Here is a 21,009-nt window from a genome sequence, read left to right as displayed (position 1 = left end):
CTCTCCATTTATTGTTTGCCTTTGAGTTCTTTCCAAAAATTTCTCATTCAAACCACAAAAGTTGTTAACTATTATAAGTGAGTACACTAGTTTATCTCTCCAGAGAGTTCTTTGGAGTACTAGAATTTCAGTGGTTGTGGACAAGTTTATTTGTGAATAGTCCTGGTTTTTTTTTTTTTTTTACACTTCTTAGGCTCAAGAAATTTTACTCTTAAGAGTAATCTGGATAGGACAATCTCTCTCATCTCAATTTGTGTGGTAAGGATGGTTTTACATAGGAAATCATTAGGCAAATCGCTAGGCCTTTAATGTCAATTTATTATATTATTTATTGTAGTTTCAATCGAACAAGAATCTAGTTCGATCAAACTCTCAAAAACAACACAATTGTATTAATTTCAAAAAAACCATATCCCACTCATTTTAAAACTAAGCTAGGTCAAATTTATGTTTGTTTTGAAGCTCCAAATGCCTACTGTCCTAGAAACAACTTTCATTGAAAAATTCGTTACGGTTTTAAAGATACATGCAAATGATCATTAATTAATTATCTTTCAGTATATCATAAGCCCATCAATTTTAAGCAATTTCTAACATATCCAACAACCCTAACAAAATGATGTAATCTCATCAAAATTTTGATGATTTTCATATGTATTAGTCAAACTCGTAACGGATGCATGCCCCCATTAATGGGTATAAAACGTGTTATACATGCATCATGCCCTATTAATGAGTGTAAAAGTGTTACACATGCATCTAATCTAGGCAGTTAATTTTTGCATGCCCTACTAATGAGTGTAAACGTGTTATACATGCATATAAGAAGTTAACTTTTTCGGGTATGAATGTGTGACCATAACCAGTGGTCCTTTCATAAACCTTAGATACAAATACAATTCTTTTTAAGTATTGTGCGATTCTCCAGTTAAGTTTAAACTAGTATGTAACCTATGCGTAATGAATTATAGTGGTGTTATTGATGTTAGCAAATGTTATAAAACATATAGGATATTAGTTTGAACATGACATTTGGAGATACTAAAATTGTTTTTTCTTACAATTTTCATGTATTGGTTACATCAAGTTTCTTATTGCACTGCTATCATGTATATAATTTTTAAAATCACTATTGGATATTAGTATCCAATAGTGAATTTACAACTGCTGCCTAAGACCCGCGTGTTTTGTAGTAACTACTTATACAATATTAATTCACAATCATTGTCCATAAAATTCTACTAAATACAACACAAAATAAAAGAATAAATTGGTCTAATAGTATCTCTTAAATTGAATGGGAATAGATGCATGGGATCGTTTGGCTCAATTACAATTTGTTACATTCAAGATCCTAGCATACAAAATAGTTGAATAAAAACAATATAAAATATATGCTCATTAGTTCAGAAAAAAAATAACCGCAAAAATCTAAACAATTTAATTTGTATGGAAAGCTAACAAAAGCAAAATTCAATTTTGAATCTAATTAAATTTATATATAATTCACCCCCTTCTCACTTAAGGAAACATGGGTTCTCAAATCCCGCAAGCTTCTTTTTTTTTTTTTTTTTTTCCTCGAGAAAACCCCTCAAGCCTTTATGCGAGATTAATTCAATAGCTACAAATTTGTCATCTTAACATGTTATTAAAGTTATGTTAAAAAATATAAATTAATAATCTTGTAGTTGTAATTCAATTGGTTAATACATTCTAATATTTTCAAATAAAATATTCGAAGTTCTAATCACCTATTTCCCAATTGTAACTATTAAATTATTAGAAAATGCAAAAATTACTCAATAAAAGAATAAATTATTAAAGAGTGCAATTTTATATACCCACATATTATTTGGCTTTGACATTCTCTTAATTTTGGGATTTAAAATAATAAAACTTTCCATCAAATTGGATTTAAGTTTAATTTCTTTCCGTGTATTTAAAACATTTGATTTATTAAATTATTTGAACAAATCTCATGACTATTAAATACATGCATATTAATTTGTTTGAGTTGCCATGTATAGTAATAAATTGGAAAATTTTCCTTAAAATTGATTCAGACGAAATTTTTTTCCATTTATTAAAAATCAATGGACAACAATTTTTCCCCCTTATGATGCTCTAATGAACATTTCTGTGTGATTGCACTTTGTTTGTTAGGTCATGCTAATGATCACACACTGTATTCTGCTTTGAGGGTGTGTCATGTCTTAATGCATTCAATCCTAGCTGGATTATGAAATTGTTTGTACTAGTAAAATTAATTTGTCAGCATTCTTAGATTCACTTAACATGAATTAGATAATACATAAAAATAATGAATTATTAAATTTTGGACAAAATTTGTCATCAAAACGGATTTGTATAAATGTCTTCTAACCCATTACATGACAATCAAATGTTCATGCAAATATATTTTAGTTACATGACTCATAAAGTAATTTAAACAAGTTATATATCTTAAAATAGACCTTGCGATTAAAATTATAAATGGATTAATATTATAATTGTCATTTAAAAAAATATATTTTAAAGGAAAATTGTATAATTAAAATAGTTTAAGAGAATGTAACTTTATATGCAATTTGACAATTTCAAATCCTTCACTATTTGCACGATCTATATGGACCCTACAACTTGTCTAGAAAATAAAGAAAACACCAGAACTTCCATTTGGATATTGAAAAGAAAGAGGGAAAATAAAATTACTATTTTGCATTTATTTGAATAGGAGTATTCATAAACTATGCCCAATGTATTATGCTCCCATTTGCAGGCTTCCCACCATATCATGTTGTTTATATTCCACCATTAATGGTATCTATGAACTGAACCAAGTAATAATTGTGGTTGGTCTCATTTATTTTATTTTGTTGAAAACAATGAAGAGGACCATTAATTCATTAGGAAGATCAGTAACATCAACCAATAACAAGTGGGACATAAGAAGTTATGGTGGATGTGCAGTTCATCTTGACTTTTTATACAAGATATAATTGTTCTCATTTATTACTATACAGAATTGAGATGAAAATATTTTATATTAACACTGTAGGCAAAATTCATGCACATACTCCATACATAATGGGTTAATTGTAAATTATAAATCTTTACAATTAACTCCTTAATTAAGATTACTTAGTGCCAACAAAAATTTCAAGTTTACTTTATAATAATAGTCATCTCATTATTTAAAATCATTAATATAATCATCAAAATTTGTAAACTAACGTGAATGAACATATTGCATCTTCTTTATTTTTTATTTTTTTTCTTTATAAGGAAGTGGTATCCTAGTCTTTGGTCAAACCCATAAATCTATTAAACGAATTGTGTAGTTAGTTAAATTTGAGACCTCTAAATTTACTTCACAACCAATACTAATGAACCCACCACCTAGGACCAATATTTTTGTTTAATGAGAACTAAATTTACTAATTTTGGCATATTACTATTAGTGCAACCCACCATCTTAGCATCTAACTAATTTGTGAAATTTAATACTAATTTTGGATAATTTGGCAAACATTGTAACTTAATTTGAATTAGAATGTTGACTATAATCATTCATAACTTAAGATGAACAAATGACCCTATAATTTATAGTAAGTTGTTATAATTTTTTTTTCTTTTTGAGAATCAAGTTGTTACAATTGTGCGTGTTTAATTTCATTGATTTATTTTGTTAAAAAACTATATAAAAATAGATACAACTACATATATATATATATATAAATGCTATAAAAATATGTATATATTCCAAAAAAGGGAAAAAACAAAATAAGTGGAATCGAATGAGCACTAAACCCAGATAAGATTTATTCATTCCAGAAAATATAATCTTAACATTAAAAGTGTTTCCCAATGTGGAGGTCAAAGTTAGCACAACCATGACATGATAGGAAGCAAGAATTATACGTTGCTTTAAAGTTATGCTCATGCAATAGGACTTTCACATAATGTAAATCTCATTGTATAATTTCGTTCATCAAAAAAATCTCATTGTATAATTTCATAGGAGATAGAATTACACTTCTCATACAAGCCACATCTCTTAATAGAACGGTTTATTTAGTTGAAACTAAAAAAATTTTGCTAAAAATATGTAGGTGAAAATAAAAGTTAGTTGAATAGTAGAGCGGGACCCATAAAAAGTACTAAAATGTACAGCAAAATTCATAAATAGTAGCAAAAGTAAGTTGAAAATTTTAATTTATCCCAAACAGACACTTACTAAAGGTGAAAATATATACTGCATCTGTTTTATGAATCGTGCCTCTCACAAACATATAGCACATATACTCGGTACTCCTAAAAGACGCACTCCATCAAACAGACCTACAAAACACCGTTTCCGTAAAGAAATCTTGATACCTTTTTTTTTTTTTTTCTTTATTCCGATAACCGTTAACTATTCTATTATTAATATTATACTTTGTGAGATACAAAAGTATTATAACAAAGTATAATATTTTTTTTTTCAAAAAAACTTCTCAAAAAAAAAAATTAAAACATAATTTAATAATGTGGCAGTACATCTATCAAAAAAATAATAATAATAATTAATAATAATGTGGCAGTACAAGTACTTGCCATCACTACCTACTTACCAACTTCTTACTATAAAAAGAATATAAAAAACAAATTAATATTTTTTTACCTCTCCTTTCCATGGAATAGAAAAGTAAAAATTTGGTAAATTTAGTTACAATTTAATTACTATAAAAGTACGTTTTCGAATTCTTTTTTATATTTATTTATTATTGAGTACGTATTAGAGGACTAAAAATTAAAAAATTAAAAATTAGAGACATTAATTACAGTCCGTACAAAATCTGATTTAAAGTCCAGGCCTTTTTTTTTTTGAACCTTTCTAGAACTTAGATAAAAAAAATCCTAGGTATTATATATGGCAATTGGCAAGACACATGAACTTCGAAGAAGACACATGAACAGAGACAGAGACAAAGCAAAAATAAGAACACAGAGAGTCAGAGACATAGAGAGTGAGACAGAGAGAGAGAGAAAGAGAGAGAGATGGAGAATAAGGATCTGAAATCGCCGATTCTGGGGGCGAGTAGAAGCGGTAGAAGCGGTAGAAGTTGGGGGAGACTGAGTCGGAGGTACTCGGTGAACTCGCTGAGGAGCGAGTTCGTGTCAAGGTTGCCTGATAAGCTTCGGTCTGGTATTGACCCTGAGTCTGATGTTCCATTCGACCTTGACCTTTCCAAAGCCTCCGGCTTATCCAAAGGTCTATGTCTCTGTCTCTGTCTCTCTCTCTCTCTCTCTCTGTGTTTGGTTTGTCAGGAAAAGAAATGGGTTCATATGATATTTACAGACAAGTACATAGGATAGAACAAATTTAACTCATTGTTCTTAACTTGAAAACGTGAGAATTTGTTTTGTTGGTCTTTTACACTTTTACACAACATTTCACATTTTTTTTTCTCTCTCTCAACTTGCTGAGGTGTATGCTGTGATTGGTGTCAATGTTAGGCCTATTTGAATATGAAAAAAAAAGGGGATGTTTTGGATCAATCAAAGCTTGTTAACTCAATCAATTGTGTATATATATATAAGGATCAAGTTACCCAACTCAATAACTTTTCATTTAAGTAATATTTTAAAAAATTCAACCTTTAGATTATCTGTTTTTCATTTATGTGTACCAAATTTTGTGTTAATCAGATGTTATTTACTATTCCTTTATAAGCTCATTTTTTTTGCATAATTTTAAAATACAAAAATTTGGAAATTTAAACCATGTTATAGATGAGATATATTGATATACGATCACTGTGAGATTTTGCAGACATGAATAAAAAATTATTCAAAAATACACATCGAATAAAAAATTATTGAATTTCTACCCCAAAAAAAAAAAACATAAAACTAATCACATGTAAAACCCATTACACAGAAGGGATTATGCAGAACAACAGAAGAATTATAATTAAAAAAAAAAAAAAAAACTATTTTTCCTTAAACTGCCCTTTCTGCACTTTTGTACATCTGTTTTATACAATTAAGGTCCTAGTGTCGCAACTTGTAAGTTACGTTGCATTTTGATACTATAGGAATACTGTAAATGTTATGCCGATATGGGGACCATGCTTTTGTGTAATAGCATGAGCGGCTAAATATAACTGAATATTGGACTTGGGTTTTCTTTTTTCCTTAGTGCTAGATGTACATATATGCCTACATATGTTTTTAAATTCGCAGACATACACACACACACACACACACACACATATATATGTATTGTACTGTAGACCTAGAAAGTAGCTAGGAGAAGAATTTAAAGTTTCATTTAAATTGGGGAACAATAAGAAATGAGATTATGAATATAAAGTCATGAGTGATGTTAAAAATTTCTTCCTTTTCTTACAATGAATGAATGCATTGTCTTCATTATAGGAGAAAGGGAGTACTATGAAAGACAAATCAATACCATGAATTCCTTTGAAGAAGTCGATTCTTTGGTGACATCTAACGGTATTGATGACGAGGAACTGAAGGCACAGGCTGAAGAAGATGCTCGACATGAAAGAGCAATGAAGATATCTAATTACGCAAATATAATACTTCTGGCATTTAAGGTGATGTAGATATATAACTTTTTTTATTTACATGGTCTACCAGACTCCAAGAAGGTGTCTCTGACCTGGATGGTGTGTTTTAAAACTTTATGAGGCATATATAAAGAAGACGGGCTTTCATTTTTGTTCATGTTTTACAGGATATATGTTTTCAGTTGAGTTTAATGAAGAAAAAAACCCTATTTTTTTTAAAACTGTTAAAAGCTCGGGGAAATTCAAGTTTTATTTCTGATAAAGCTCAAAGGTGGAACTTGTAAAATAATGTAATCTAACCAAACAATATTCTGGAAGAATATATATACTTTGAGATAAAAAGCACTTAAAATAATTCATTTTATATGACAAAAGTATTAAATTGATTGACATGTATCCGGGCACCCTTAAATCACCATTTTATATAATATGTTTCTAGCTAGAGGCAAGTCCAAAGGGATCTTCTTTAGTAAGGTTACCTATGTTATCAATATATATATATATATATAACCCATTGCTCATATTCAAACTCCCAGAATAACAATATGCATTACAATGTGCAGGTCTATGCCACAATAAAGAGTGGATCTTTGGCCATTGCTGCATCAACACTAGATTCTTTACTTGATCTCATGGCCGGTGGCATTCTTTGGTTCACTCACCTGGCAATGAAGAACATAAATATCTACAAATATCCTATTGGAAAGTTGAGGGTGCAGCCAGTAGGCATAATTATCTTTGCTGCTGTCATGGCTACACTTGGTATGTTGCAGTACCTTCACCTGCCTTAGGTTTCCATTGGTTTTCTGTCATGTCACTGTTGACTACCTTTTTTTATGGTGAACTTGTTTGTTAATTGAACCTATCCAATTATCGAATTACATTTTATTGAAGGCATATAAAGCGAAGTAAATGCAATGTAATTGATTTTTAACAATTGGCTTTTCTTGTTAATAGTTTAAAAATATAGGAACTTGATCACATGTTATATAAATGATCAAAAATGTTTATGAATACTCCTAATTTAGTGAAATATAGTATACAAAGTAAAAGAAAAAACAGGGTACTAGTTTTCATATTCTTCTAATGAATGGTTTCTGGATAGTTGGGCCAGATTACATCAGCTTTCTAGCATAGGCAACATAATCGATGTTTAATAATTGGCTTTTCTTGTTAAGAATAAAGAAATAGGAACTTGAAATATTGTACTCCTAATTGGTGAAATATAAAAAAAAAAATGTTTATGAATACTCCTAATTGATGAAATATTGTACACAAAAGTAAAAGAAAATACAGGGATTGTTTTTTGGTATTCTTCTAATGAATGGTTTCTGGATAGTTAATCAGAATGCATAAAGTTTTCTAAAGCAACCCATATCAGTAATTACTGCTGTGGTTGATATAACGAACTTTCTTCTTCTTATCACAACAATATTGAGATATACCTAAACAGTTTGATACCAAATACATTATTTAATACTAGCAAGTTTGTTGATACATTTTTGAATACATGTGAAGCATGATTTAGATAAGGACATATGAAAGACACATTAGCAACTTATTCCTGAAAAGTGTGGCTTACTCAAATTCCTTTGTGATTGATTAAGAATAAGAGCTTCCTCCTGCAGTTTAAACATGCATAAAACATACAATGTTCACTTGAAGTTTGAGGTAGGCAGAGAGCTTTTAAAATGTTCTGGGTTTTGTTCTTGTTTGGACACATGACCTGACATGATGTTGTAATTTACATCTAAGTGCCAGGGGATATAATGGCTGAGAAATTAGGCATCCAGAAAAGGTTATATTGGTCATTCTCATCATTTTTCTGGAGACTGCTTGAGGCTTGAGCTTAATATAATTCCAGATGGGTTTAACCAGAACTTTCATATAGTTAGTGGATGTACCTGTCACATTTCCCTGCTGCTTATGAAGAAGCTCTGTGAATTTCTATTTTTAAGGACAGCACCTGCTTCAAGTTTCAGTGGGTAACTGCTCTTAAGCAAAAGATAATTTAGAAGTTCCCTTCTCATAATAAAGGAAGGAGAGACCATTGCCATATGACCAATACATTATATAGTGTTGGTAAAACCATCAAGCGCACAGGCCTCTTTGAAATTAAGGGTAAAGAGCTAAGCTCAAGCACAGGCTAGATTGAAGTAAAGCGCTCATCTATCATATACAATACGTAATATTCTCTAATAACAAGATTTATAACGTATAGATTTTTTATTGGCTTTCCACTTCGTTAATAAATTTGTGTGCCTTTTTACTGTTTTTTATTATTACTGTCTTTAGATTTGGTGATTGATTATTGTGGCTGAATTGCATGTTGGATTATCTGTTGGGAATACACTTAACTTGTTGAACTAATCAGATTAATACATTGTACAAGTGTTTGGGGTTGAAATCAGATTTTTTTATTTTATTTTATTTTTTATAACTATTGGTATCAGACCTTTTAGAACACATAAGGGTCTAAATCAGATTTTTCAAAGAATAATTAATTGCAACTGCTACGCTCATTGATTAATTAATTGCTAGATGACGTAGTATCAAGAAGAATTATGTATTCAGTTGTGTTCATAACCTCAGAATATTGCTTAATTTCTTTGCAGAAGATAATCTGTCCTTTGGGTTTCTCACAAGCTTCTTCTTTCATTCAACAATTGTAACTTGCAAAAGATTTGCATCTAATGTCATAATATTCTGTCTCAACTTATTCAAAAATAAACACCCTGATGAAACTATTAGGGGTTTTCTTCTCTGAATGTGGAATAGATTCCTTTTGATAAGGTTCGGATTGTTACACCCTTCCATTTTTCTTACAGGCTTTCAGGTATTGCTTCAGGCTGCAGAAGAACTAATTAAAGATGAACCTTCTGAAAAACTGTCCAAAAGTAAATTGATATGGATGTGCACAATCATGATATCTGCTACTGTAGTAAAACTTGCCCTCTGGATATACTGTAAAAGCTCAGAAAATGATATCGTCCGCGCATATGCAAAGGTTTCCTATCTCTACTTTTATATTCTTAAGCTTCTGTCATATGTATTATCCTTCTAGCTATCAGCTGCATAACTTCTTGAAATGATGCCAATGTGCAGGATCACTTTTTCGATGTCGTAACTAATGTGGTTGGATTAGCTGCAGCTCTTCTTGCCAATGAATTTTTCTGGTGGATTGACCCCGCTGGTGCCATCATCCTTGCATTGTACACAATTATAAATTGGTCTCAAACTGTATTTGAAAATGCAGGTACTCCTTCAACCTCGTTTTTATTCTCTTTGATCCCACACTCTTTTGCATGTTTCTGACAAACAAACAAAAAGAATAAAAAGGAAGTTCATCTCTAAAATCTTATAAGTTTTCTGTCAAAGTTTTCTTCTGTGTCCAATACTATTCAGCCACCACTTCCTTTACCACAACTCATATTATCCCTACAAGATTAAAGGTTGTGCTTCCTTTGGATGTTTGTTCTTTTAAAGAATTTCTCACTGTTCATCACAATAGTTGTTGAAGTTAGAGGCTTTTTAAATTCCAATGCTTTCAGAGATTGCTATTTGGGCTCTTTATGTTGATTGATTTTTGTTAATTTTATTTGGCGAAAAACCCATTTTCGTCCCTACATTTTCACACGATTCTCACTTTGGTCCCTATATTTTATTTTCACCGCTTTTAGTCCTTAAAATCAAAAAAGCGATCTCGTTTTTGTCCCTACCGTTAGTGCCCTAATGGCAAAGTCCTAAGTGGCTGACGGAACACCCCATTAGTTGACGTGGCGCTAATGTGTCAATTAAAATATTATTAAAAAAAATATTATTTGGTATTTTTATATGCCACGTTAGCATTTTAATTTTTTATAAAAAGCCATGTTAGAAAATTTAAACCAAAAAAAAAAAATTTTAAAAACAAAACTTAAATCTAATTGAAAAATGATTTTTTTTTTTTAATCTAATTAAAAAACAAACACAAACACAAAAATAAGCTTCCCAAATCTCATATCAAATCAAATTTTCTTTAACCTTAATTCTTTTTCTTTTTCTTTAATCTCATCTCTAAACTCTCTCTATCTCTAATTCTCTCTCTTTCTCTCTTCACCCTTGACGAAATCTCTCTCAGACCCAAACTCTCTCAAAATCTCATCTCCACCGACTACCAAACTCCAATCTGACCCAAACTCTCTCAAATCTCAGTGATGAGGTTGTTGCTGTCAAACTCGTTCAAGACTCAGTGAGGTCGCCGTTGCCATCAAAGAAAGAAAACCCATCGCGAAGGTCCACCAATTCGTTAACACACCATAGTCGCCGATTCAGTATGACTCCGTTGTACGAAACCCCAGTCACCGATTCGGTATTGGAGCCCAGATCAGTGGTTGTGGAGTTGAGATGACCCCAAACTCTCTAATCTCATAATCTCATCTCCGCTCAAACTCAGACCCAAATGGCTCAAACTCTCTCTAACTCACATATCATTGTCTCTCTATCCCAGATAGGTAAGTCTCTCTCTTTCATCTCTCTATCTCTTAGCTCAGTGGTGCAGATCATGGTGGAGATATGTATTTCGACGGTGGGTTTGTGGGTTGTGAGTTTTGTTGATCTGGGTTTGTGGGTTTGTAGTGTATGTTGATTTCTGGGATTTTGGGTTTGTGGTAATGTTGTATTCCGATGTTGATTTCTGGGTTTGTGGTGTGCATGGACGCCAAAAAAGGCCGAAAATCTAGGTTTGAGTTTTGTGTTTGGTTTCAAACAGAGACGGACCTACAGTAGGGCGGGGGGGCCATTCCCCCCCCCCACCCCCCCAAAAGGCCCCCATATAAAATTTAAAAGAAAAAAAAAAATCTTGGTATACATATGTAATCTGAAAAATTAAGATTTCCCTTAAATATATATATTTTTGGATCTCCTTTAAAATGTTTAAATATTGACCCACAAGAAAAATGAATAAATATGGACTGAAAGTATAACATCAATAATTGACAAACTCTCATCCAAAAAAAAAAAAAAAAATAATGTGTTGAAATGTTTAAAAAATATTTATTTTGTATGTTACACTTTGTCGAAATGTTTATAATATCAAATGTTTAAGAAACACTTATTTTATATGCAGTATTTTGTTAAATATGAAATAAATGTTAGTTTTTATTTTTATTAAAAAAAAAATGTTTTAAGCTTTGGCCCCTCCCAGGTTCGAATTCTAGTTCTGTCCCTAGTTTCAAAGCATAAGAAAATCTTGTTGAATGTTTGTGTTTTGTAAATTTTTATGGGCATGTCTTTTTATTTTGTAAATCTAAGTGGTTTTATGGGTTTGGTTGCTAAGAAAATGCAAGAAAAGAAAAGTAAAATTTTAATTTTTAATTTTCTAGGCAAGCTTAGTTGGGAAAGAAAATGAAGAACACATAGTTCTGAGTTCTTCATGTTCTTCAAAAAAATAATAATAATAATAATTATGTGGGAGGGTTTCTTGTCTCAGCCTCCCAAGTAGAAGGAATTGTCCGCTTTGCTCATGGCTCACGGATTTGCTCAATCCCACATCGAGAAGAGACGCCTCCCACATGTGCCTTATAAGCTTGAGCCTAAGACACATGTGTACCACTACCAAGCTTATAAGGCACATGTGGGAGGCGTCTCTCCCTGATGTGGGATTGAGCAAATCCGTGAGCCATGAGCAAAGCAGACAATTCCTTCTAATTGAGGGCCGAGACAAGAAACTCTCCCACAAATTAATTTAACTAATTTCTTTTCTTTTTAAAAAAAATTAGGTTAGAAATTTTTATCTGATGTGGCCTTTCTTTTTTAAATTAAATTGCTGATGTGGCATTTTTTAAAATGTAAATAATTTTTTTAATATCATTTTAATGGACACGTCAGCATTTACTGTTGAACCATTTGCCACGTAGGATATTTCTATTAAATGAGTAACGGTAAGGACTAAAACGGAACGCGTTTTTCAAAAAAATGACTTAAAGTGATGAAAATAAAAGATAGGGATCAAAATGGGAATCGCGTGAAGATGTAGGGACTAAAATGGGTTTTTCGCCATTTTATTTTTACCTGTGCTTTCCTTATATATTAGTTTGGTTGAAGAAGGATATTCTTATATCTGAATCATTTATGCTTCAAAAGGTTTTAGTTTTACCTCCCAGAAAAATGAAGAAACGAAGAGAAGAATATCAAAATAAATTCTGGTTTCATATTTAATTTATCAAGGAAGTAGCATTCAGGATACTGGTTGGTGCCAGAACTAAACAATAAATATTTGGAAAAGAAGGAAAAATATCTATTTTCTGCAGAAATTGAAGTTATAAATACAGTGCCTACTTCCTTATCCCAATGCGCGTCCTACAACATTTACTATTGATAAATTCTAATTTGTGCTTGGCTATGCTTTATATACTTTACATGGCTGTAATTTTCATATTTAGAACTATTTTAAGCTGCGTTTCTTGATCCAGTTTCTCTCGTGGGACAGTCTGCACCTCCTGAAGTCTTGCAGAAACTAACATATCTTGTCATGAGGCACCCTAAAGTCAAGCGTATTGACACTGTCCGTGCCTACACCTTTGGTGTTCTCTATTTTGTAGAGGTGAGTCATTTAAATTTCTGAGTAAAAATAAATAGTGGCGAGCTTTTGATCACGACTTCAATCTTTTATTTCATTTAAAAAAAAAGTTGAGTCTACAATAAGACATCAAAACTGTGATCCTCCCTTCCCTTTGAGATGCCATTGAAGAAATTGCAAATTAAATATTTTGTGGGAGATTTTCTTTTAAATTTTATTATGCTATGCAGATGAAATTTTTGCAAAGTTACATTAGACTCTTCTAAGCATCCTAGTTTTGAATATCTAGGAAAGTAATGATCTTTATTATATTATTGAAACAGGTTGACATTGAACTCCCCGAAGAGCTACCCCTAAAAGAAGCACATGCCATCGGAGAGACCTTGCAGGAGAAGCTAGAGAAACTTCCGGAAGTTGAGCGGGCATTTGTTCACCTTGATTATGAATGTGATCACAAGCCAGAGCACTCTGTACTCAGCAGACTACCCAACAATCAGACTTGAATTTTGAATATCTCAGACAAGTCTGACATGGAAGATGTGTTATAATCTTTTGACATTGTGGAGTTAAATCGATCACCTTAATTATTTTTAGTTTATTTTATTTTATGAGTGAGTTTGGCCCCTAAGCTAAGAGAGGGTCATGATTCATGAGATGTGGTCCAGCTGAATTGTGTTAAAACTTGAGAAAATAGTTCTCTTCGCCTAAGCCGCTCACTTTTCTTGCTCATTCCCTATCAATAATGCTTTAATAGTCCCCCTTTTGACATGCTAGTGCAATTATGATTTATGGCCTCCATTGGGTTTCAAATGCTTTTTCTTTATGTTGGAAGCACAAAGACAAATATTATGTAAGAAGCTCTTTTAATCGTTCACAATTAAAATGTGAAAAAACTTTATTTAGACCCTAATAACTAAGCTGCTGATAAATTAATTAACTGTGACTAATTTTTTATTATTATTAATTTTAGTGTTAACAAAATTTTAGATTGCATAATCACTGTTAATATCACCAAAATCTAAAAGCAATGAAAAGCGCAATCAAATTTGATGAGGAAGTGGAAAATCTTCCCATCAAAAAAAAAAAAAAAAAAAAAGGAAGTGGAAAATCTTTGATGAACCCTGGGAGGAAAAACTACTCCAGGTATCCATCCGTAGGATTTTTTTTCTGGGTAAACAAGTGGTTGTCCACAACCACTGAAATTCTAGTAATCCAAAGAACTTTATGGAGAGCTACGCTAGTGTACTCACTAATAACAGTAAACAACTTGTGTGTTTTGAATGAGAAACTTTGGAAGGAACTCAAAAGGCAAACACTAAAGGGTTTCTTTTAACTGTTTAGGCTCAAGAAAGTTTACTTTTTAAGAGTGTTAGAGATATATTAGCCCATTAGAATAAGTTCAAGCTTAATTCTATTTTGTGTGCAAGTCAAGTCTCCTACTTGTACTAGAAGTCTATTAGTCTAGAATTTAGTCTACTATATATACACATGTTATGATTCAGGCAATACATAATTTGTACTACACTATAATATATTATTAATGTAATCCTTTAGGGTTTTCTCCGTGTATGTAGGCCGTTAGGCTGAACCACGTAACTCTCGTGTGTTATTGTGTTCTATATTTTATGCTTTCGCTTCCGCATCCATACTAACATATTCAACATGGTGCATCAATGCTAATATTTAACAAAGAGTAATCTTGATAGGACAATCTCTCTCACCTCAATTTGTGTGGTAAGGATGGTTTTGCATAGGAAATCATTAGGCAAATCCAGGCCTTTAATGCCAATTTATTATATTATTAATTGTAGTTTCAATCGAACAAGAATCTAGCTCGAGCAAACTCTCAAAAACAACACAATTGTATTAATTTCAAAAAAACCATATCCCACTCATTTTAGAACTAAACTAGATCAAATTTGTTTTTGTTTTGAAGCTCCAAATGTCTACTTTCCTAGAAATTACTTTCATTGAAAACTTCATTATGGTTTTAAAGATACGTGCAAATGACCATTAATTCATTATCTTTAAGTATATCATGAGTCCTTTTTTTATATATATAAATACAAGATAAAAGTTCTACTTTACCTTAATCTAAGTGCATAAGTGCATGAAACTTCCTTATAGAGACTTGAATCTCGACCCTTACCCCCCACACCCCACAAGCACTTAAGACTTGTGGAACGACCATTACGCTAAGGATGTGTAGTAGTTTAGCCTATTAATTTTAAGCAATTTCTAACCTAGTAACCTATAGTTAACCTTAATATAATTCTATTAATACAACCCAAATTCGCTATGTTTTGACATTAAAATTTGCCAACATATCCAACAACCCTAACAAAATGATGTAATCTCATCAGACTTTTCATGCTTTTCATATGTATTAGTCACACTCATAACGGATGCATGCCCCATTAATGGGTGTAAAACGTGCTATACATGCATCAAGCCCTATTAACGGGTGTAAACGTGTTATACATGCATCTGATCTAATCTAAGAAGTTCATTTTTGCATGCCCTACTAATGAGTGTAAACGTGTTATACATGCATAGAAGAAGTTAATTTTTTCGGGTATGAATGTGTGTACATAACCAATGGTCCTTCTAATAAACCATAGATACAAATACAGATCTTTTAAGTATTGTATGATTCTTCAATTAAGTTTAAATATATAATTGTATTGAATTTCATTAACCCTCGGGAAAGATAACATTAGTGTTATATTGACCAATTTAGTTGTGTTTGAGATTTTGAATTTAGTTAGTCATACTTCTCCACCTCATAAAGTTCAAATTTTGATATTCAACTTCCTTAGTCATGGAATTTGAAAGATAGGATTCTTCTATTGGCGTGGAATTTTCAAGAAATTTATTTCCCTTTTTTTAAAGAAACTTTCCATTTGGAAATAGAAAACTTGTTTTCTTCTCCGGTAAAAGTTTGCAATTATAAATGGAATTGACTCGGTAGTCGTTAGGGATCACTGGTCTGTGTTTCCTGATTCTAGACATCCACATCACGAGATCATCATACGTTTCCCGAGCCTGTGGTCCCAACTTTGGCAGGTGGACCCAACCAACCTAAAGTCCAACCTAAAACCAATTGGCAAAGCTTTGGTTAAAGCCAAGTGTCCCAGTCATATATTCATTCCATAGGCATAAGCAGAGCCAACTGCCAAGTGATATAATAAAGCTGGGAACATAATCAGGATATAATATCCTTGGCTTAGAGGCCTGAGGAAACAGAACCAAACTTTAAAACATTTGATTCATTACCTCTCTCTTTCCTTTTCTGTTGGCTATGATAAAAATGTTTACTTCCATGTGGCTACCATGTCACAAGATGGGTAATCCAGTTCCATGTATTCTGAGGTCCTACTGAGTTGAAAATGGAAATGCAAGTAAAACAGGTTTCACAGATTCCTTATGTGATCTGTCATATCCTATAACCAATTAGACTGATCTTATAGAACAGGCACATTGAAATGCTAAAAAAAAAAAAACATGCACCCAATTCAAACACATTGTAAAGCTCAGTAACAAAGTCCATTTTCTACAACAAACAAATGTGCCTAATGTAATGCTTACAATTTGGGATGATCAACCAGTCCACAAGTGTCGTACATTGATCAAATCAATAAAAAAAACTTTTGTACTAGGCAATGCAATATCATGTATCACATGGCATCATAGAACCATGTAGTTTCTCCTCCAGCTAAGAGAATTACTATAGTAACAAAGTAAACAAAAGGTATTTCCCAGTGCTTGGTATCAAGCTCATATTGCACGCAACTATCACAAGTATAGACTATTCGGTTAGACTGAGCTGATGACTACTCAACAGGAAAAAAGCTTTATATTTGTGCTGCACTTGGGAGTGTAACAAGTACTCTATACTCTCTGTGCCTCTTCTTTCTCCAACTAGATGAAGCGTATTCTTGTGATCAAAAAGCCTCTAACTGCAGCATTTCAAAATTTAAATTTATAAATAAGGAAACCACATCCATCAAAAATTATGCAATTCAAGGGGAGGCCTATTAAATGATATGAATGCAGTCCAAGCATCATTAACTGTATATAATACCCTATATACAATACAGAATCACTGCCAAAAGATAAATGCTGTGTGTGTAACACCAACAACATCATCAAGTAATCAGGGAATTAATTTGGAAGAGAACATACTTCAAGATTTAGGTAGCAGCCAACCATTATACATCTTATCAAGTAACTGTTTTGCATCAGGCCTCCTAAGAAGACCTTCGTTATTGGGTAAACCAGTCCCTAAACAAACAGGACACACAAGTTTACCTCGACCTGCCCATAACAAGAAATTAGTAACACAATTCAAAGTACTTGGATTCCACATTACCAGAGAGAGGGAAATTTTAAAAAATAGGAATAAAGCTGATTTGACAATTTGGAACAGCAGTATTAAAATTAATAGAGGTTAAAATCAATGCCTTTTACCACGCAACAATGTCAACATTGTAGCATCCAAGACAACCTGACATATCACAATCTTTTCTATATATATATATATATATATAAAAGGAGTGTTGGGGCTGCTAATGTTGGTCAGAACCCCCTTTTGGGATTGTGCATTGAGTAGCTACTACCCTTTGAAGTGTGTCCTTACCTAAAGACTTCTTGCTAAACCTTTCATATGCATCTAAAAAAAAAACATGCACCCAATTCAAACACATTGTAAAGCTCAGTAACAAAGTCCACTTTCCACAACAAACAAATGTGCCTCATGTAATGCTCACAATTTGTGATGATCAACGAGTCCACCACAAGTGTTGTAGATTGATCAAATCAATAAAAAACTTTTGTACTTGGCAATGCAATAATCATGTATCACATGGCATTATAGAACCATGTAGTTTTCTCCTCCAGCTAAGTGAATTACTATAGTAATAAAGTAAACAAAAGGTATTTCCCAGTGCTTGGTATCAAGCCCAAATTGCATGGAACTATCACAAGTATAGACTATTCGGTTAGACTGAGCTGATGATTACTCAACAGGAAAAAAGCTTTACATCTGTGCTGCACTTGGGAGTGTAACAAGTACTCTATACTCTCTGTGCCTTCTCTTTCTCCAACTAGTTGAAGTGTATTCTTGTGATCAAAAAGCCTCTAACTGCAGCATTTCAAATTTTAAATTTATAAATAAGGAAACCACATCCATCAAAATTATGCAATTCAAGGGGAGGCCTATTAAATGATATGAATGCAGTCCAAGCATCATTAACTGTATATAATACCATATATACAATACAGAATCACTGCTAAAAGATAAATGCTGTGTGTGTAACACCAACAACATCATCAAATAATCAGGGAATTAATTTGGAAGAGAACTTACTTCAAGATTTTGGTAGCAGCCGACCATTATACATCTTATCAAGTAACTGTTTTGCATCAGGCCTCCTAAGAAGACCTTTGTTATTCGGTAAACCAGTCCCTAAACAAACAGGACACACAAGTTTTCCTCGACCTGCCCATAACAAGAAATTAGTAACACAATTCGAAGTACTTGGATTCCACATTACCAGAGAGAGGGAAATTTTTGTTTTTTTTGTTTTTAAAGGAATAAAGCTGATTTGACAATTTGGAACAGCAGTATTAAAACGAATAGAGGTTAAAATCAATGCCTTTTACCACGCAACAATGTTCAGTTAGATAATTAGAATACACCACTCTCTGTAGGGACAGGCTATGCTATGTGAAGCCCACTCCAACCTGCCACGCTCTCACAGTGATAGCCTTTTACCTCCATAATTAAGATGGGGAATGTGTCTATCCAGTTTCATGTATGATAAAACTTTCAGCTACTATGATATGAGGCCATGATTTCAAATGCTGCAATTGACTCCATTTGGAGGGATAACCTCAGCAGAAAATGCCAAGAAAAGAAGAATGGAATGTGTTCACTACTATTGAACGTTAAAGAATGTCCAAATGTCCCAAGTCATTAGTCAAAGAACCAATATCAGATAACGTTCAGAGAAATGAGTATTCAGAATGGCAACAAAAACAATTGAAAGCGGCAAATACCTGCTTCTATAACTAATTAACTAATGCAAATGTATCAGTCAAAAAGTACATACCATAACAATTTGGACATTCTGTAAATTCATAGACATCTTTAGCCCGTTTTCTGTTCAGAGCTTTCCATTTTCCTGTACCACCACACATATCACCTAAATAAAAAGCAAATGAATATCTTATGAACTGAATTTCTTATAGACAAGAGTGGGGTACCACTTGTGACAGAATTTAATAAATAGTGATGTTTTCATAGAAGATTCAATGATTAAAACATAAAATAGATTAAAAGGTGAGAGAGATGAAAAACTTTTCCATTGAGACCATGATAAAATCTCCATAACTATGCCAAATTCTTGGAACACGAGGACTTTTAACAGATCAATAAACTTCAATAGACCTTGTAACAGTAAGGAATTGTGGTAACAGAAAAAATTCATATTCACTCTACTCATCCACTAACATTTTTTAAGGGAGGGGTTGGGTAGGGACGGCCGCGCGCCGGGGGGGTTTTTTTTAAACAGAGTCACTAACTCACTCGATCCAACCCAATAAAAGCTTAATTAAAGAAAAATAAAAATCTAATACAACCCATTAACCCCAAAAAAAAAAAAAAAAAAAAACCCAAGATATTTGGTTGGTTGGGTCGAATGGATTAGCGGGTGAAAGTACATTCTTTCTTGCAGTTGTGAGTCACTGAAACTTCTTAAGTCGACAAAATTCGTCCCTACAACATGTACAATTACTTTAAATGGCGTAGACAGATTTTTAATTATAAAAAATGGGATATCAAAACGACGAGTCGTTTAATATAACAAGACAATGACCGAGGAAAGCACTTTTTAGATTTTTGGTGATGGTGAATGTGAGGTCCTCCATGACCTTTGTTCCATGCCACTGTCCCATACAACACAACAGTGTGTGTGCCTGTGAGAGACAGAGAGAGAGAACATGGCATCTTCTTCTCAGCTCTCAGCTCTCCCTCAACGTTTTGCTTTGGCTTCCACGGACCACTGTGAGTTCCCTTTCTCTAACTCTCTCTATCTCACACACACACACTCATTTACATGTACCCAATAAAGAATTTGAGCTTATTGAGAAGTTTCAGTTAGCTGCATGAACTTGTTGGAATTGCTTTAAACTAAACTTTCAAGTTCACTTGAGCTTTGGAACATGTTGTCTGAATTTCCAGTTTGGTTCATGAAAATAAGTATAATGACAGTATTAATATTTACATGTTTCTTGAATTTTCAAAAGCTTTAAAAAAAAATTGTGGGTGAATCTTCCAAAAGGGTTCAAATTTGTTTTCCATGTCAGTTGGGCTGCTTTATTTGAGTATGAAATTGCATTTTCAACTAGATATATAAATGGGTTGCTTTTCCTCTTGTACAAATTCGTTGTCAATGCAGAAGTGATTCCGTTGTTTGGAATTGTAGAATCAGAATTGAATTATCATCATGTTGTGAAATTTCAAGTTATGATGATTGATAAATTACCTTTTGTCTCAAAAGCTTAGGTTGTAAGGAAATGATGAATTTAACCACTTAACCACTACTCTTAACACTCCCCTCATGTGAATCCAGACTCTTCCTTAATAAGTGAGACCCAACGCATAGAATTTTTAACTTTTTTAAATTGGAGATAGAGTAGAGACATGGTTCGAATTCAAGACTAGCTACTCTGATACTGTGATAAATTACTATTTGTTCCCCAAGCTTAAGATGTTCGGAAATGATGAATTTAATCTCTTAACCATTATTCTAACAATGATTAATTAAAAAAATGAATTTTATTTGTTTTTTTTATTTTTATTTGATTTAT

General features: G+C 32.5%; 2 protein-coding genes across 2 annotated transcripts; one reads left to right on the top strand and one right to left on the bottom strand.

Annotated features, from left to right (window-relative positions):
• Positions 1-4,892: 4,892 nt before the first annotated feature.
• Positions 4,893-13,905, top strand: LOC112022477 (metal tolerance protein 4). Its single transcript, XM_024055087.2, has 7 exons — positions 4,893-5,254; positions 6,424-6,605; positions 7,142-7,340; positions 9,407-9,585; positions 9,684-9,834; positions 13,031-13,161; positions 13,461-13,905. Exons 1-7 carry the CDS (start codon positions 5,041-5,043, stop codon positions 13,638-13,640), a joined length of 1,236 nt encoding a protein of 411 aa, XP_023910855.1. The 5' UTR covers positions 4,893-5,040; the 3' UTR covers positions 13,641-13,905.
• A 3,937-nt stretch (positions 13,906-17,842) lies between these two features.
• Positions 17,843-19,343, bottom strand: LOC112031166 (protein PHOTOSYSTEM I ASSEMBLY 2, chloroplastic; the record flags this gene model as incomplete). Its single annotated transcript, XM_065763273.1, is given in 3 exon segments — positions 17,843-18,280; positions 18,506-18,637; positions 19,251-19,343. Coding segments are annotated over 2 exon segments (224 nt in total), but the record flags the coding sequence as incomplete, so codon positions are not given.
• Between the last annotated feature and the right edge of the window lie 1,666 nt (positions 19,344-21,009).

The sequence above is a fragment of the Quercus suber genome, unplaced genomic scaffold (genome assembly GCF_002906115.3).
Source record: "Quercus suber isolate HL8 unplaced genomic scaffold, Cork oak 2.0 scaffold_501, whole genome shotgun sequence".
NCBI classification, from domain to species: domain Eukaryota; kingdom Viridiplantae; phylum Streptophyta; class Magnoliopsida; order Fagales; family Fagaceae; genus Quercus; species Quercus suber.
Note: the sequence above shows the minus strand (reverse complement) of the source record. Positions and strands in the feature narration are given on the sequence as shown.

What these genes read in the sequence shown, in the direction of transcription:
- LOC112022477 (XM_024055087.2), top strand. Translation starts at nt 5,041, where the DNA reads ATGGAGAATAAGGATCTGAAATCGCCGATTCTGGGGGCGAGTAGAAGC. An exon ending in TAATACTTCTGGCATTTAAG is followed by an intron (nt 6,606 to 7,141) that starts GTGATGTAGATA and finishes TACAATGTGCAG; the next exon opens with GTCTATGCCACAATAAAGAG. An exon ending in AACTGTATTTGAAAATGCAG is followed by an intron (nt 9,835 to 13,030) that starts GTACTCCTTCAA and finishes TTCTTGATCCAG; the next exon opens with TTTCTCTCGTGGGACAGTCT.